Source organism: Neopsephotus bourkii, unplaced genomic scaffold (assembly GCF_033783945.1).
Source record: "Neopsephotus bourkii isolate Nb327-2 ecotype Australia unplaced genomic scaffold, CSIRO-AGI_Nbou_v1 NB_1542, whole genome shotgun sequence".
Taxonomy (NCBI): domain Eukaryota; kingdom Metazoa; phylum Chordata; class Aves; order Psittaciformes; family Psittacidae; genus Neopsephotus; species Neopsephotus bourkii.
The window spans coordinates 1,366,639-1,382,998 of NW_026902018.1; the positions used below are offsets into that span (position 1 = coordinate 1,366,639).

The following is a 16,360-nucleotide window of genomic DNA, read 5'->3' on the forward strand; positions in this document are numbered from 1 at the left end:
GCTGGTGGCACAGCAGCTCCCTGTCTCCATCATGTAGAGACTCAGATGGCAGTGCCCATCACTAAATCACCAGTGTCCTTACACTGCTGTAGAGGACAACCCAGAGCACAGCTTGAAGGTGAAAGGAGTGAGGATAAGCCTGCAGATGAGTCCGCATTGCTCAGCATCCCTCCGTGCTGCTCACTGCCTGAACCTGAAGGGGACGTGGTAGAACACCACTGTTGATGGCCCAAATGATGGAGGAAGCCCCTACTGGGGATAAAGCAGATTTGAAGCAGCTTACCCAAACCTCAACAATCCTGCATTACCTGAGGGCAACACTGCACCACCACCAGGGTCAGGCAGGCCTGGAACCAGCAACAGCTCACCCATGGGCATCCCATCCCAGTGCTGGTCCTCAGGAGAACCCTGCATCTGAGGAAAAGCCAGGAGCCATGTGACAGCCTGGCAGGGAAAAGCCAAGCCTGCCTGGGGAAGGACCAGAGAGCTGCTCAAAGACAAAGCTGCTTGTCTGGGAACAGCCTGGAGATTTGCATACTTCAAAGGGCTTAAATCACAGTAAATAAGCATGACAGTGCAAGAAGAAAGCAAGTGCAATGAAAGACCTGATTGTGCTTTCAGCAGCAGCCTGGCCTGGGAGCTTCTCTGCTCTGGAGGATGCGAGGAAGAAGTGGGTTTTTCCATCTCCTATCACAGCCTGAGTGGCAAACACTCCCGAGGCCAAGTGAGCTGGATCAGCAGCACCAGCCCATGGTGGAGATGGAGGAGATGAGGCTCCAGCTGGGGTGCTTCTGCTGTGCCCACAGGGCCCATAAAGAGGATTAGCACCTTAACCACGTAATTACTCAGGACAAACTCTGGAGGTGTCTTCAAAGGCAGGCACGGAGCCACAGAGGTGACCTCCTGGTTGAACCATGGGGGCTCCTCCCAGCACTGAATCCCTCCCAGCTGCTGGATGGATCTCATCTCTCTGGGTTTCGCCTGCCATGGGGCTCCTCAAGCCAGTTGGGATGGGGCAGTGGGAAACTACAGCCAGCCTGCCCCAGAGAGACATCCAAGGTGAGGGTCACCCCTCATTTTAGCCTCTTCCCCAAGGAAATGCTTAACAGGGAGCGTGGCCCATCCTGGGAACATGTGCAGCTCCCCAGAGAGGGGCTGGTGGGCACGAACTGCTAACTTGAGTGATTTACAGCCCTGGAACCACAGAGCACAGAATGATTTGGGTTGAAGGGACCTTAAAGCTCCTCCAGCTCCAACCCCTGCCACGGGCAGGGACCCCTTCCACTGGAGCAGCTTGCTCCAAGCCCCTGTGTCCAACCTGGCCTTGAGCACTGCCAGGGATGGGGCAGCCACAGCTTCTCTGGGCACCCTGTGCCAGCGCCTCAGCACCCTCACAGGGAAGAGCTTCTGCCTAAGAGCTCAGCTCAGTCTCCCCTCGGGCAGGTTCAAGCCATTCCCCTTTGCCATTTCCTCCCTTAGCACTGCCACCCAAACCTCACCAAACCCCAATGTGCAACGACCACAGTCAAGGAAAGAGAAATACAAAGCAGCTCCCCCAGACTCATCCTCCCTGTGGAGGGAGCTGATCTCTGCCTGTGGCTTGAGGGCAAATCCTCAGAGGAAAGCAGGCTCTGGAAGGAAAACACATTGACCAGAGCCGGGGCCAGCGGTGTGCTGAAGAAGGCAGAGGCATCACAGGCAGGGTGTCCCAGGCACAATGGTGACCAGCAGCTCCAACACGGTCCCCTTGGACCACCCCACTGCAGCCTTGCAGACACTGCCTGTCCTCAGCAGCCTGCTCCACGTGCCTGTGCTGCTCCTCAAGCAGGCAGACACGGACACCACGTGCTGCTCCACGCCAAGGGGGAGTTTTCAGTGTGTTGTGACAGTTTTGACAGCAAAGAGTTGCTGGGGTTGGTTTGTTTTTAAATCCTGAATTTCTCTCCGCAGCAAACAAGGGGGAAAGTCCTGGTTTCCTTCATGAAAGAAATCTTCCAAGGCCACCCTGCACCTCCCCTGGATTCCCAGCCACCAGCAGCCCAGCAAAACAAGTGTGGTGAACTATTCACAGGCCAAGGGGAATGGCTTGAACCTGCCTGAGGGGAGACTGAGCTGAGCTCTTAGGCAGAAGCTCTTCCCTGTGAGGGTGCTGAGGCGCTGGCACAGGGTGCCCAGAGAAGCTGTGGCTGCCCCATCCCTGGCAGTGCTCAAGGCCAGGTTGGACACAGGGGCTTGGAGCAAGCTGCTCCAGTGGAAGGGGTCCCTGCCCATGGCAGGGGTTGGAACTGGATGAGCTTTAAGGTCCCTTCAACCCAAACCAGGCTGGGATGCTGTGATTTAAGCCTGTGCCGTGCTGCACGGGCTCCCCTGTGGGGACAGGCACAGTGAGCCCAGTCTCACCAGCACCACCATACCCCCTCTGCAGTGCGGGAGGAGGTTGCAGGGTTGCAGCAAGGGCAGCTGGCCAGAGCAGTGTGCACTGCAGGCAAGCTCATGCAGGGGTTAGTGTGGCAGGCAGTGACCCCAGCACCCCACGCAGAGTACCTTGGAATAACCTACGTGGAAGTCTCAAATGCAGATAGGTCTTCTGCCCTGGGCTTGAGGCTAAACCAGCAAAATAAAATGAACAACAAGAAGAAAGAATCCTCTGTGAGATGAGGTCATTTGTGCAACCTGTCCATCTTGCCCAGAGCACTGAAGTGATCGGCAGCATCCAGGAGGGGCAGAGGGTTGGTGTTACTGAAGTATTGTTAAACTGCTATTCCCTTCCCATCACAAACACCAAGACAAAAGCCCTCCTGGTGCCATGCACAAAAGCAGGCTGTAATTGTATTCTAATGTCTCCACTAATAGACTATTATTTCCAACCTTTGCTCCCCCAGTGAAGGTGCAGGAGCTGGGCAGCTTCAGATCCCTCCTGAAGGGAGAGGACAGGACAAGCCTCCAGCTTCAAAGGAATGAAGAGTGACTGCACAGTCCCAATGAGAGTGATGAGCCCTGACATGCACTGAAATGATGGCCCAGCCACCTTCTTTCACTGAGACAAATGGGACCATCAGCTCTCTATGAACTTATCGCTGTCAAAAGTGAAAATTTACCATTTTCCACTTAAACTGAGGACTCTGAGCACGGAGACAGAACCCATTGGGAGCAGCAACGTCTTCAGCTTCTACAGTGACAAAAGGGCCTGGGAAGATTCTCTGCTGTGGTGGGACAGGAACCCAAATAGCTCAGGGCTAGCACAGTGAAATGAGACCAGGCAGATCAGTGTTCCTGCCCCAGTTCAGTGATCATAAACTTCCAGCCATGGAAGCTGGCATCAACTGGTATTTCCAAATCCTTTCAGCCCTCTCAGCTGAGAGTAGTAAAGAGGGAAGGATTTGGTTTCAAACCCTGGAGTTGTAACCCCAGCCTGCATCCCATGCCATACAGCTTTCCAGATCCCTCTCAAGGTGTGATCCCTGGGCTAGCATACCCAGCACCCCAAATGTGGCCTAAGTTACTCATCCCAACAGGATTTCTAGAGGCAGGTGGTTCCAGGGTCCACAGCACTGGGAGCAGACATCTCACACCCCACTACTAGTGAAAGATTTGGCTGTTAGTATTGGCAGCTGCACTACAGGCTGCTGGAGAACAGATTAAGAGAGAGGACGAGGCTTTTGGCTTTTTCTGCTGAGCACCCAGAAGCGTTTTTGCCCTTATTCACCAAACAAGCTCAGTGTTTGCTTCCTTGCAATGCCTGTAGGGAACAGTTGCAACAGGCAGACGGGGCTTTTCCCGTTCCTGAGGTCACTAGGGTGGTGATCCCTTCTAACAGCATCCCTGTTCAGCAAGACCTTCACAGCTCGAGGCCTCTGCATCCCTTCACACAGCACTGAAGACACAGGTTTGGCTGTGGCAAACATCAGCCAGCACGTGGCACTCCCTGCCCCCTGGTTCAAAGCGGAGCAGCTGGGGAAGGAGGCCTAGATCAAAGAGTTTTATTATATAACAACGTGTGCAAAAGCTAACCCAGACAGAAGGGTTCTGTTGGGGTTGGGTTTAAAGGGTTTCATCAGGCGAGATACAAACTGGAGCCCTCTGATACCTTTTTGATAGTGTTGTGCTTGCTGTTGCCCCGGCTGGCGTTCTCGTTGTGCAATATATCCAGAGCTGTCTCTCTCTCCTTTAGCTTCAGTGCCTCAATTTCAGTCTTGAGCTCGTTCAGCTGCTCCTGGAGGTGTTTGCTCTTCTCCATGTACTCCACCCTAGCACACACAAAGAGTCCTGTCTTAGGCCAGGGTGACACGATACAGTGATAACAGAATGATACCAGGAAAACCTTCTCTCTGTTACTCCTAAGGTGTGAAACTGAAACCAGCCTGAGCAATGATGGGGCTGTCCTTAAAATGGGACTCAGGCACAAACCTAAGTGACATTACTGTACGAAAGGATAAAGGCAGGCTGGAGCTGCTGGATGGTATTTGTAAGTGTCCCCATCCCTGCATGAAGTTGCACCATGACATTACACGTCTCAGCCTACAAGGGAAGCGGGTTTAGCTCTTTCCACTGCTCTACTCCACTGCACTCTCCCCCAAAGCCAGCTCCCAAACTCAAAGGCACGAATCCTGCCAGTAAGGAAGGACCCTCCTGTACTGACCTCTCATGGTTTGGAAGGAGTTAGCTTGTAAATTGTGGGGGAGCAAGCACTGCCCCCAAAATACCAGGTATCCCTCAGACACACAGCAAGGCTGGGAGAGACAGAGGTCTCCCAGAAACAGAAAGCAAGTTAAAAAGCAAACCCAGTTCTCAGGACTGGGCCCTATCAGCCTTCCATGCTGAAGCATCAACTGGAGTTAAAATCACAGCGTGCCAGCCTTGTTCCCACAATGAAACACCGAGAGCCAGGGCACAGCTCCAGCAGACCAACAGGAACCCTCTCGGAGAGCCAAGATTTGTAGTGAGCTTGCTCTCTGCACCAGAGGAAGGAGAACAATCCCAGAGAAGACAGCACAAGATGCTGCTGCTTTCAGGATTTGGCAGAGCTGAGGAGAGCAGGATGACCCAGTTAACAACCTGGGTACAGAAGCAGGAATTAGCCCCTTCTTTGCAGCTTCTATCTTTTTCCTTCTGGCTTTAGGAAGAGTTTTCACCTCTGTCTCCAGCACAGGGGGCTCTTATTCCGCACACAGGAGAGGGCACTGAGCAGAGGCAACATAAACCATCCCTCTGGGATCCAGGGGTGCTTCATTCCTGCCCTGGGAAGTTTTGGCTGGAGCGCTATGGCAGAGCCCTTTCAGCTTTGATCTACAAACCAGTCGATGCACAAAGCACATTCTTACTACAGAGATTAAAATCGGATCTGCTTTGATTTCTGCTCGATCTGTCATGTTGAAGCCTCCACTCACACCCTCAGGAAAACACGAGATCAAAGCTCAGAATCAAATCCAAACCCAAACTTGCTTGTGTGCAGTTTTTATATAGGAACATGACATAGATTCCAGGAAAAAGGGGTTAAAGCCCCAAAGTATGAGCTCAGCACACACTGCAGATACCGTCCATTCACATGCAGCGGTACCAGCCTGCCACAGCTCAGCGCACCAGCAGCCAGGCTGCTGCTAACCTTCTACCAAGGCAAACAATTCAAGCCTAAACAAGAGCCAGGATAATCTTATGGAGAGGGATCTCTGGTGCCCCCAACATAAGAAGCTGTTGGAGCAAATCCAGAGAAGCTGTGGCTGCCCCATCCCTGGCAGTGCTCAAGGCCAGGTTGGACACAGGGGCTTGGAGCAAGCTGCTCCAGTGGAAGGGGTCCCTGCCCGTGGTAGGGGTTGGAGCTGGAGGAGCTTTAAGGACCCTTCAACCCAAACCAGGCTGGGATTCTATGAATCAAGCTCAGCAAGCTTAAACCTGCCTTTAAGCAGGCAGCAGGGACATGTGTGTGTGACATCAGGTCAACCAGAGCTACTAATCCAAAAGGAATCCAAAAGGCTTCTCTCCCCTTTTCACCTCACACTGGTGCTTGTCTGGTGCTTAAAAACTACATTCAGCACCCATCCAATTCCTCCCACTACAACCGAGGCACAAATCCCAGTGCTGGACACATGCCACATACTTCTCTTTCTCTATTTCCATCGAAAGCCTCTTCATGTCAGTATCCTTGAAGTCAAAAGACAGGCTCTCACTGATGAGGTTGAAGCTTGGCAGGTCAGTAGGCAGTGCTGTTGTACTTGAGTTCATAGACTGCTAAAGAGAGAGTACAGATTAATCCCTCTTGGCACACAAGTGTTCCTATAGCAAATGTTCTGTAACAGAGGCAAAAAAAGCAGCAACTAAGCACGCACAACCAGGCACTACTTGCTAATGCTGTAGTAAGGGCCTGAACTGCTACTCAACACAGGTAACAACACACTGTTCTTGGGGCTGGGTGTATTATACCTTGCAGAGTGCTGAACTAGAAGGATCTCATCATTTGCATGGGGAAAGGGAAGGGGCACGTGTGGATGAGCTTTAAGGTCTCTTCCAACCCAAACCAGGGTGGGATTCCTGATGCGACACAGCCCATGACCCTGTTAGATTATGAGTTCTGCTGGTGACCTTTTAACACAGGAGATGGTGAGTACACCAAGCACTGGATCAGCTTGAAGATCCCCTTGCTCCATTTCTTCCATTCTGTTGTTCCTTTGGGACTCTGCTCTTTGTGGTAGTGAAGAGGAGAAAGACACCTCCTGCCTTCAAAATCTATTGACAGAACTTGGTAAAATCAAGGTTTTATCGCTGCTGTGCCATTTAAAGTCAGTTGGAAGCTGCCTTTTGGGAGACATCTGACAGCTATTTAATGTTAAGAGATTTAAAAAGCACAAGCTGTGAACAGTAGCAATGCCAGATCCTGTATGACAGCAGAGTCCTGCACTCCATAGCTCCCTATAGTGTGAGCAAAGACCAATGTAACCCCAAGGGTTAACTCAGGCAGCAGTTCCAGCAAGGGCCATGGAGGTGCACCAATGTTCCAAGTGTTTAGGAACCACTGCCAGGTTCAGCTGGAAATGCAGAGATAACACCAGGAATTGCTCCTTGCACCGGAGCAGGGATTTGGGACTCTCTCCCTCCTGCAGGATGCTGTGATACCCCCCATTGACACACACACACTGCCAGGCCTCACGTTTCATCTTCCCCTAAAAAAGCAACCCTTCTCTCAGTCCAAATTCCTGTCACACCTCTAACAAAGGGGCTCATTCCCAGCAGAGGAACAGCATCCTGCCTCCAGTCATCACTGCTCCTGCACTACGCTCAATGAGGTCGCAAGCAGCAGCGCACGTCAAGGATCTGAGTCACAACTGCTGCCAGTGTGCTCAGTGCTCGTGTTGGATGGGACTAATCCAGCCTGGCACCTGAAAGGTCACCCACCTCCCTGCTAGACACTCATGCTTGCTTTAATGGGTTCCTGTAATGACAACAATGTGCCCAAGCCAGCCTGGATGAGGGGGTGCCAGGGGATGCTGCTGCAGAGGCTGCTCTGGCAGCACGCACCAAAAGCTGGTAGGATGGTTCTAGGGGACCTGCTCCATCACACGAGCTCTTGAGCTACAGCTGATTCTTTCTTTCCCTCATTCCTCCTCTTTGGGCTACTCCAGGGATGGTTTGCAGCCAGGCCAGCTCTGCTTCAACAGGAGCCGCCAGTGCCGGGCCGGTGACAGATTTACTCTGCACATAACCTGCCTCTTCCCTCACCACCAGCCTGGAATTCACAAGTAGCCAGGGCTCATCCCCTGCTCGCTCTTGGGCTGGACACAGCGAGAGGGACCACATTTCATGTCTGCTGCAGAGGCAGAGCTGGAAAGCAAACACCCAGTACAAGCAGAGACAAGGACCTCAAACTGCACTGGTTAGACTCACACCAAGGAGGCAGGAGTTCTGCCTGCCCTTTGCTGCTAGCACAGAGCACATTAATTGCAGAGCAGGGTTGAAAGTGACAGCTGAATCCCTAAATCCCAGTCTCAAAGGAAAAGGGACAGGTCTGCCAAAGCACTTCACTGATTCAAGTGCTTGCATCGCATTGACATTCAAGTCCTATCCCTGTAAGGCACCGAGGTGCTCGCAAAGCCCTTCCCACGTGAGGTTCTAGGATCTCTGCTGGGCAGGATGCTCCCAACCAGGCTGGTGGCCTTCAAACCACCTTTAGCATTTCTTTTCAGCACAAACTACTTGGGTTTTGTTTTGAAGAATAAACCCCAAAGAGTAGCAGTCGGATTTGAGCAGGAATTTCAGCTGCTGCAATCATTAAACCCAGGTACCCATCTGTCACGGTTACACCAGCCACTTCCTTCATGAAGCAACAAAACAAATGGTGCAGAAGTTAGAGAGCAGGAGCAGTGAGGAAAACAGCAAAGAGCAAGCTGAAGGCTTTCAAAGATGTGACTTAATGTCTGGGGCAAACATTTCCCTGCCATTGCAGTGATCCTGGGCAGGTGGCACAGCTGGCACCCAGATTTTTAATCCAGGGATGCAGGGTGACAAAGGGGACACAGACCTTTTCCTTCTGTGTCTCCTCACCTGGAACAAACTGCATAACCCTCTTTCTGCATTAAAGCAATTGCCTGCCATGAATACAGGTGACAGTGGACATCCCTCTGGAGTACAGAGCAGGAGAGGAAGAGGAAGCACAGTCATGTCATGAGGGTTCCCCTGCAGGAAGAGCTCCTTGCGCTGCCACTGCCTTTCCTTCACTGCTCAAGTATTTGAGCAAGCCCAAGACAGACACTTACTGCTTCCAGCAGATCAGAGAAGAGATGAGTGCCTTTAGTCTTGCCCTGAGTGGTACCTGAAGGGCAATGAGGGAAGAGAAGAGCTGCTGCCAAGTGAGTAAGGAATGAACTGCTCTCCTATCCCTGACGATCTGAGACTCAGATTCACGTCTCATTTCTCATGCATCACCTACCAGTCACACCACAGAAGCAGCCTGGGCTTCAAGGACTAAACAGACACTGAAACAAGCTTTAAGGGACCAGCATTAGATAATGGAAAGTTAAAAGATATATATATAGTTTTATATATATATGTTTCTTGCCTTTTCTGCAACATACAGCTAGGTTAATGGCTGGACTCAATCATCTAAAGGGTGTTTTCCAACCTAATGATTCTACATCCATCCACTCCCTGCCTCCTCCCTTGCTCTTGCTCCTCCAGAGGAAAGTCCTGCCTAGCTCTCAGTGCCAGGGGACAACACAGCACAAGGCCTGGTACCATGGAAAAGAACAAGCTCAGTGTTATACTCTCATTATGGAAGAGAGGAGCTGGAATCCTGCACCGCTGGGCAGAGCTGCCATCCACCTGAGGGACATGAGCCTCCCAACAGCAGCTTTCAAACTGCTTCATCCCTCAGGCCACCAGCTTTGAAGTGAGCATCTTATTCTGGCTCATGTAGCAGAAGGATGGGAGAGGCCACAGGGGACAGGGGAAGCAAGGCAGGCACAACAGGGGATGCAAGAGCCCAGCAAGGAGTTGTCACCTGGATATGGGCACAAACAGCACCACATCCCTCTTGTGCTGAGGGCTCCAGAACTAGGATCCCAGAACCCTAGACACCTGTAAAATAAGGAGCACTCCAAGCTAAGCTTTAGCAAGCCCTGGAGGTGTCCCAGAGCTCAGAGCACCTGCCTGGTTCCCATCTCTGCAACTGTGAAAAGCTTTGAGACAGGGAACTTCAGAAGGTTCCTTCACCTCCATCCTCTTCAATCCACTCTTCAGAAGTTCCCAGAGGATGGGAAGGAGCCTGCAGGTACAGTATTAGAGAAGTGGAGGAAAGGAACTGCCAGACAGAGCAGAGCAATGGTCATTTAGTCTGGTTTCAGCAACCAGGGCCAGATGCTGCAGGGGAAGGTGTGAAATCCTCTTAATGGGCAATCATGGAATCATCTCCCTTCAAGGAAGTGGGTTTTAATTCCAGCACACAGGGGCACAGTGATCACTTTATGCTAAAGGATGAATTTACAGCTTCTGAACAATGGTTATCCCACCTAACAAGGATCAGGACACCTCTGTTCAGTATTTAACCCTACTTTAAAGGCTGGTTGCTCCACACGTGCTAGCAAATCATGGCCCTGACCTGGGTGTTAAATGGATTCTAAACTTGCTGCCTTTAATTTCTCCAGCAGCTGCTTTGCTCTTGCAGCATGAGGCAGGGCAGGTGGGGGAGAAAGAAAACAACAGAGAGCAAAGTAATGGATGGGGTGTCTGGATGAAGGCAGCAAGCACTGCAAAGGGTTTCTAGACAGCAATGCAACGGGACAGCTTGTACCCCTCCACTGATGGGATGGAGATAGGAGACTCCTCCAGGCTACAGAGGAGGGCACATTTAGGGGCTGGGGATTACAATCCAGCTTGCTCTTACCGTGTATGACGACTTGCTGGTGATCTCCAACAGCTTCTGCTTTGCTCTCCTCTCAGACTCACGGGCCTCCTGAAGATCCTGCTTCAGCTGATCAGCCTCCTTCGCCCTACAGACATACAGCAAAAGGCAACTATCAGATGGAAGTTGAGAGGAACGAGAAGCTGGAGGAGCAGCACCACAGTGCAGGTGTGCAGTAAGTTTAGATTTGACCCACAACAAGACCTAAACTAAGACATCATTGAAGCAAGGGAAATGGCAGAACCTCTGACACGTGGGATGTTTCAATAAGCACAGAACTCCGAGCCACAACGGGGCAGCTCTGCCATGGGCCAAGGGCTGGAGAAGCAGGCTAAGGCACCAGGACAGGGAGAACTTCAAAGGTCAAGCTCAGATCTAGAGCAGGAGAGGCAGCTCTCTGACAAGTCACCCTCCATTAACAATTACCTGTTGCATTCAGAAAGGAAGCAGGACCCAAGATTTGCCTACCAGCAGAGCCCAACTATTCTAGGACTGGTATTTACCCTCAAGGCTCAAGGACTTCCCCCCAAGGAGAAAGCCAAAGGAGGAAGGGTGCTTTCTCTGCTGGACTGAATTCCAAGTGTAGACTTTGTAAGACAGAGACCAAGGCAAGATGAGATGGACACAGGCAGTGCTCATCCAAGCAGAAGGACTGATGCCAAACAAGCTCTCACATGGAAAGGGGTAATCAGCTGGAAGGAAACAAGAATGATCTTTTACTTGCTCACTACCAAATGCACCACGGGACCTGGGCTCTGGTATCAAGAGGATGGAAACACCAGGTTTAACAAGAAGCAAGGACTCCAGGAGCTAAGGGTTAGGTCAAGGCTAACCTGAAACAGAGAGCTCACTACCAGGAAGAAGAACTAGAAACTGAGAGGTAAACCGGAATAAAGAGGGAATAGGGAATGTACATCTACTATCCAGAGGAAAAACCAACCACAAGTGTTATTAATGTCACATACTTTGAGGAATGCAGTGGGTGTTTGCAGAAATCACCCCAATGTAGAGCTGCTGCTGTCAGGGCACAAGAGGCACAGGAGGCAGAGTGCCAAGGGCCTTGGGACCTTCTCCCCTGCTGACAGCCCCTCTCTTTGCTCCGATCACAGTATCCCTCCCAAAAGAAGGCTTTGGAGAAAGGTCTCCAGCTCTAACCCAGGGGAAGCTCAGGGCCACCACTGCTCTACCAGGACTGTTTCCTACCGGGACACAGCCCAGCTGTGGCAAACAGCAAGACACAGAGAGATGGATGGAGAAAGCAGCCAGCCCTGGGGCCATGCGCTGCTGTACACACACAGGAGTCCAAGGGCCCACTGCACACCCTTGGATGGATGAACTCAAGGCATGAGCCACTCTTTCAGCCAAGTCACAGGGGGTTGGAAAGCAAAGCAGAGGCAGCTGCAAGGTTGGACCCTCTGACCTCCTCTCCGACTCCTCGGCCATTTTCAGTGCCAACATCTCTGCCTCCAGCACCTTCTGCTCCATCAGCCGCTTCTCCTCCTCCGTCCGGATGGCCGTGGCTTTGATCCGCTGCATCTCCTGCTCAGCCTCAGCTGCCTTCTGAGCCAGGAGCTTGGCCTCCTCCTCCGTGATCTGCGCCTTCTCAGCCAGCAGGTCTGCCGTCTCTTCAGACCTCATCTGAGGAACAAGGCACACGGAGCCATCAGGCACACTGCATGTCCCCCCTGATGTGCTCACAGCCTCCGGAGCAGAGCCCTGAGCTGCTCGCTCCACACGGCTGCCCATAGAGTTCCTCCCTCCCTTCCATGCAAGCCTGCAGCTTCTGCAGCCAAGACCTGGATGTGCCCATGCTCTGTTCCAAACCATCCTCCTTTGTGTCCCTCCATCCTCCCTCCTGATCACCATCCACCAGCAGCACTTTGAGAACAGAATCACAGCATCAACCAGGTGGGAAAAGCCCTTTACGCTCATCCAGTCCAACCCCAGCACTGCCAAGGCCACCACTAACCCGTGGCATTGAGGGCCTCATCTGCACAGCCACAGGACAGTCACAATGTGCCTCCTGGAACACTTTGGCAGTGGGAAGAGTGAGGAAAAGCTGCAGTGCCTCAGGAAACAACCTACCAGAGCCTCATTGGCCATTGTTGCCTCTTCCTTTAACTGCATCAACCGTCTCTCCAGCTCATCCCTTTTCCTTTCAGCCTCTTCTCTCATTTGCTTCTCTCGGGCCAGGCGTTGCCGTTCCATCTAGGACAGAGGGATTGGGGAAAGCAAGGAGAAACAATACACATTAGAAAGGCTTTTCACAGGATGAGGAACGGTCACTGTGTGTGGTTAGAGCACAGGACTGCACTGCTGCCTCCTCTCTGCTTATCAACAACAGGAGCTTCACTACATGGGGGTGATCTGATGCATTCAGCTCCCTTGGAAAGGGCCATTCCCGAGACAAGCCCTATCCTCTGATCAGGCTGTTCCCTACAGCACAGCCACACAAGCAGGTGACTGCATCCCAAACAGCTCCCCCCACACTGCCTCACAGGGCAGGCTCACACAAGGAAGGTCCCAAGAGCTCCAGCTACCCACAGAGCTCCTTACAGCACATTGACCACACAGCAAGGCTGGGCTTAAGGGCAGGCTGAGGGCATCTTCCAAACACCAAGTACAGACACACAGCGAGGCAGGAGTCTGGAGGATGTAGAGAGCTCCTGCTTTTGATCAGGCACCCAACCCAGAGGGCCTGAAACGTCACCTCCACTCACTCCTAGGGGAGAGCACAAAGCGTGCAACCACCTCTGCCAGCTCCTAGATCATGGAATCACAGAACCAACCAGGTTGGAAAAGCCCTTTAAGCTCATCCAGTCCAACCCTTACCCCAGCACTGCCAAGGCCACCACTGCCCCATGGCACTGAGGCCTCGTCTCCACGGGGTGTGAACACTTGCAGGGCCGGTGCCTGCAGCCCTGCCCTGGGCAGCCTGTTCCAATGCCTGAGCACCCTCTGGGGCAGGAATTGTTCCTCAGCTCCATCTAAACCTGCCCTGGTGCAGCTGGAGGCCGGTTCCTCTTGTCCCATCCCTTGTTCCTTGGGAGCAGAGCCCAGCCCCTCCTGGCTCCATCCTCCTGTCAGGCAGTTGGAGGCAGCCATCAGGTCCCCCCTGAGCCTTCTCTTCTCCAGACTGAACCCCCCAGGTCCCTCAGCCCTTCCCCATCACACTTGGGCTCCAGGCCCTGCACCAGCCCCAGTGCCCTTCTCTGGCCCCGCTCCAGCCCCTCAATGTCTCTCTTGGAGTGAGGAGCCCAGAGCTGAACAGTGGAGCTCTCTCCCCCAGCTCCATCTGCAGGAAACAGCAACGCTTCCCCCAGAGGGGAACACCCAAGCTATGCTGAGACATCCCACCAGAATCCACCACCTCTTCCCAGAGGATGCTGAGAGCACTGTGCAGACAGAATGCCCCCAAGCACTGCCTCTCCACTAACCAACAGCCCAAAGGGAGCCACTGGGCTGATAAGCACACCCCGTTTAATCCCTCCAGCAGGACAGACTGGGTGTGTTATCAGCATCCCCACTGCAGGCAGGACTCACAGCTTGGCACAGCCCACCCGCTGGCTTTAATAAGGGAAATAAGTGTGACAAAACACATCTCTGCTCCTTGGACACCAACTGTATCCTGAGAGTGAGACTCCCACTGCTCAAACAGCTCTGCTGCCTTCTCTTAAAGGTTCCCCCTATTAATAATCATTATGATCTGCATCCCGCTCAGGACCTCCATTAACAAGAATTCCCAATACAAAAGGACGATCCAGAACCAGTCCCTAACCGTGGGTGCTGGGGATGGAGGAGAGCAGGCAGCAGCACAGTGGCTATAGGAGAGCAGTCAACCCGAGCAGGAGCCTAACCTCTCCCACAGGGCACAAGTGCTCTGGGTTGGAGAGCCCATGTGAGGTGCCCATCTCCTGCTGGCCCTCAGCACCCTCACCTCTCCCAGCAGCCCAGCTAAGCACAGATCCCAGGTCCTGCTCGTGTTATTCCAACACATAAACCTGCCCCTGTAGCCACCAGCACTTGGACACCTCAATGCCCCTTCCACAGAGAGCTTTTGCTCCATGGCACCACGTTCTTACTGACCAGAGGAAGCAAGAACCCCCATCCCCAGAGGAGCTGGCCTAGTTCTGCTCAGCGTGACTCATGTCCCATCCTCTCCTGCCCCATAAGCTGCAGGAAGGAGAACTGCTTCAGGAGGTGCCTGTGAGACAAGCCACGCCACATCTCCAGGTGAGCTCAGCACCTCAAGGCCAAGCTCAGCACCATGCAGCCGTCTCTGCAGCCATGCTCAAACCCATTAACTTAAGAGTCCCTTGAGCATCAGACCCTCCTGGGTACAAGTGGCTGCTCTGGTTTCTCCTGCTGCAATATAGTGTTTTTATTGCAAAAGGGCCATTTATATTCCAAGCACCAGCACTCAGATTAGCTGTGCAGGTTTCAGGGAGTAGAAAAGGTCTACGAGCAGAAAACAATGATTCAGACAATCCAATTTGCTGATGTATGTTCATTGCCTCCACGCTGGTGCCTCCAAAGAGACGTTCTCACCGCCTGGGCTGACCTGCGGCAGATAAAGGGGGCCAGCAGCAGATTAGCATGCAAGCTGCATGCCCCAGCCCTGGCGTGCATTCCATCAGCAGGCAATTAGACAAGGAGGCAAAGAACCTCAGCAAAGCACAGCTCCCCCTCATAGCCACTGCTTTCCTACAAGCAGATACCCCCTCACACCATGCAGGCATGGAGCCCAGGGGGAAAGCAAGGAGGGGAAGATGTGCACACGCTTGCAGGACACCTGGATCAGCTCTTCCTTCCCATCATCCCAGTTTTGTGCTCCAGTACAGGGGGTGGATTCAGGCTGCCATCAGCCTGCAGAGCCAAGCTGGGCATGGCTGGCGAACTGGGAGCAGTCTATTAACAAGATGTTCACAGGCCCTTCCCTCAAAGCTGCTCCTTGTGCTTGATGCCATTCTGGAGACTGCTCCCTCCCGAGTTCATTTGCATCTCTGATTTCAGCCCATAGTTTGGTTATAGGAGATGTCTCTCACCTGTTTCCTGGCTTTCTCCTCCCTGGCCTGTGCTTTCATCTGCTGGACCTCCAACGAGTCTGCCTTCCTCCTCCTCATGAAGAGGTCGTGGTTTCCAATGCACAGCTGAAGAATCTAGTCCAGTCAAGGGTGAAGAGTGGAGAGAAAGAGCTGTACACATGACGACCGTGAGGTGGTTTGTATTCCTGACACACACAGCCACTACAGATGCTTGGGTCTGGTGCTTTAAGGACCTCCACCCACTATCCCAAACCCTACCCTAGCTCCCTGGTCCTCACTGCCCCCCTTTCTTTAGTCTCAAGATCAACTTGTGCCTTCTCTCAAGTGCATGTTTCAAGCATTGAGATTAAAAAAAGGAAACAAAAAAAGAGCAAGAAAAACCTTTTCCATCCTGGACAAACAGAAGGTTTATAAAAAACCTCCTTGAATATCCCCAGATACCTTTGCTGAAAGGTTCGAGGACCACCATGGGTTCCTCTGGTACTCAAGGAGGACATGGGAAGTGGCAATACTAGAGGAGGGTTAGCAAAGAGATGGGTACACAAGAGAGTGAAAGCTCTTCTCAGCAAGAACAGCAGGTTCTAAACTGGGATTCATTTCTAAAGCACTGATTCACATGCTCATCTGCTGTTTCACAGGTCATAAATGGCTTCTCTGGAGTCACGGGAGCTTCAGCTCTATGAACGTGGTGCAGTGGATGTGGTTATGTCAGGAAGCCCCACTTCCTAAGGCATGGGAAGTACAGGACAGGCTCCAACCAGGACAGCAAAGGACCCTCATGCAACATAACAACGATGCACAGCTACTACAGGACCTGGATCAAAGCTCCTCTGGATACCAAATGTACAACACTGGCTAAAGCTGGTCTCTAACACGGATGCTCAACACAGCCCCCACCATCCTTGTACAAGGACAGTGTCCTCAGAGG

The 16,360-nt window shown here is 52.5% G+C and overlaps 1 protein-coding gene across 8 annotated transcripts in view; it reads right to left on the minus strand.

Annotated features, from left to right (window-relative positions):
- The window catches only part of NF2 (NF2, moesin-ezrin-radixin like (MERLIN) tumor suppressor), a 45,838-nt gene that overhangs the window by 5,806 nt on the left and 23,672 nt on the right, over positions 1-16,360 (minus strand). For 2 of the 8 annotated variants that reach the window (XM_061370509.1, XM_061370513.1), the window contains exons 10-16: positions 15,433-15,546; positions 12,473-12,595; positions 11,808-12,025; positions 10,370-10,475; positions 6,095-6,222; positions 4,088-4,247; positions 2,560-2,604 (exon numbers count right to left, since the gene is read on the minus strand). In XM_061370509.1, the coding sequence (XP_061226493.1) occupies positions 2,569-2,604; positions 4,088-4,247; positions 6,095-6,222; positions 10,370-10,475; positions 11,808-12,025; positions 12,473-12,595; positions 15,433-15,546 (885 nt within the window). In that variant the 3' untranslated portion in view covers positions 2,560-2,568. Of the gene's footprint in view, positions 1-2,559; positions 2,605-4,087; positions 4,248-6,094; positions 6,226-10,369; positions 10,476-11,807; positions 12,026-12,472; positions 12,596-15,432; positions 15,547-16,360 lie in introns of all 8 variants that reach the window. The other 6 variants (XM_061370507.1, XM_061370512.1, XM_061370506.1 and 3 more) reach the window with 4 other exon arrangements.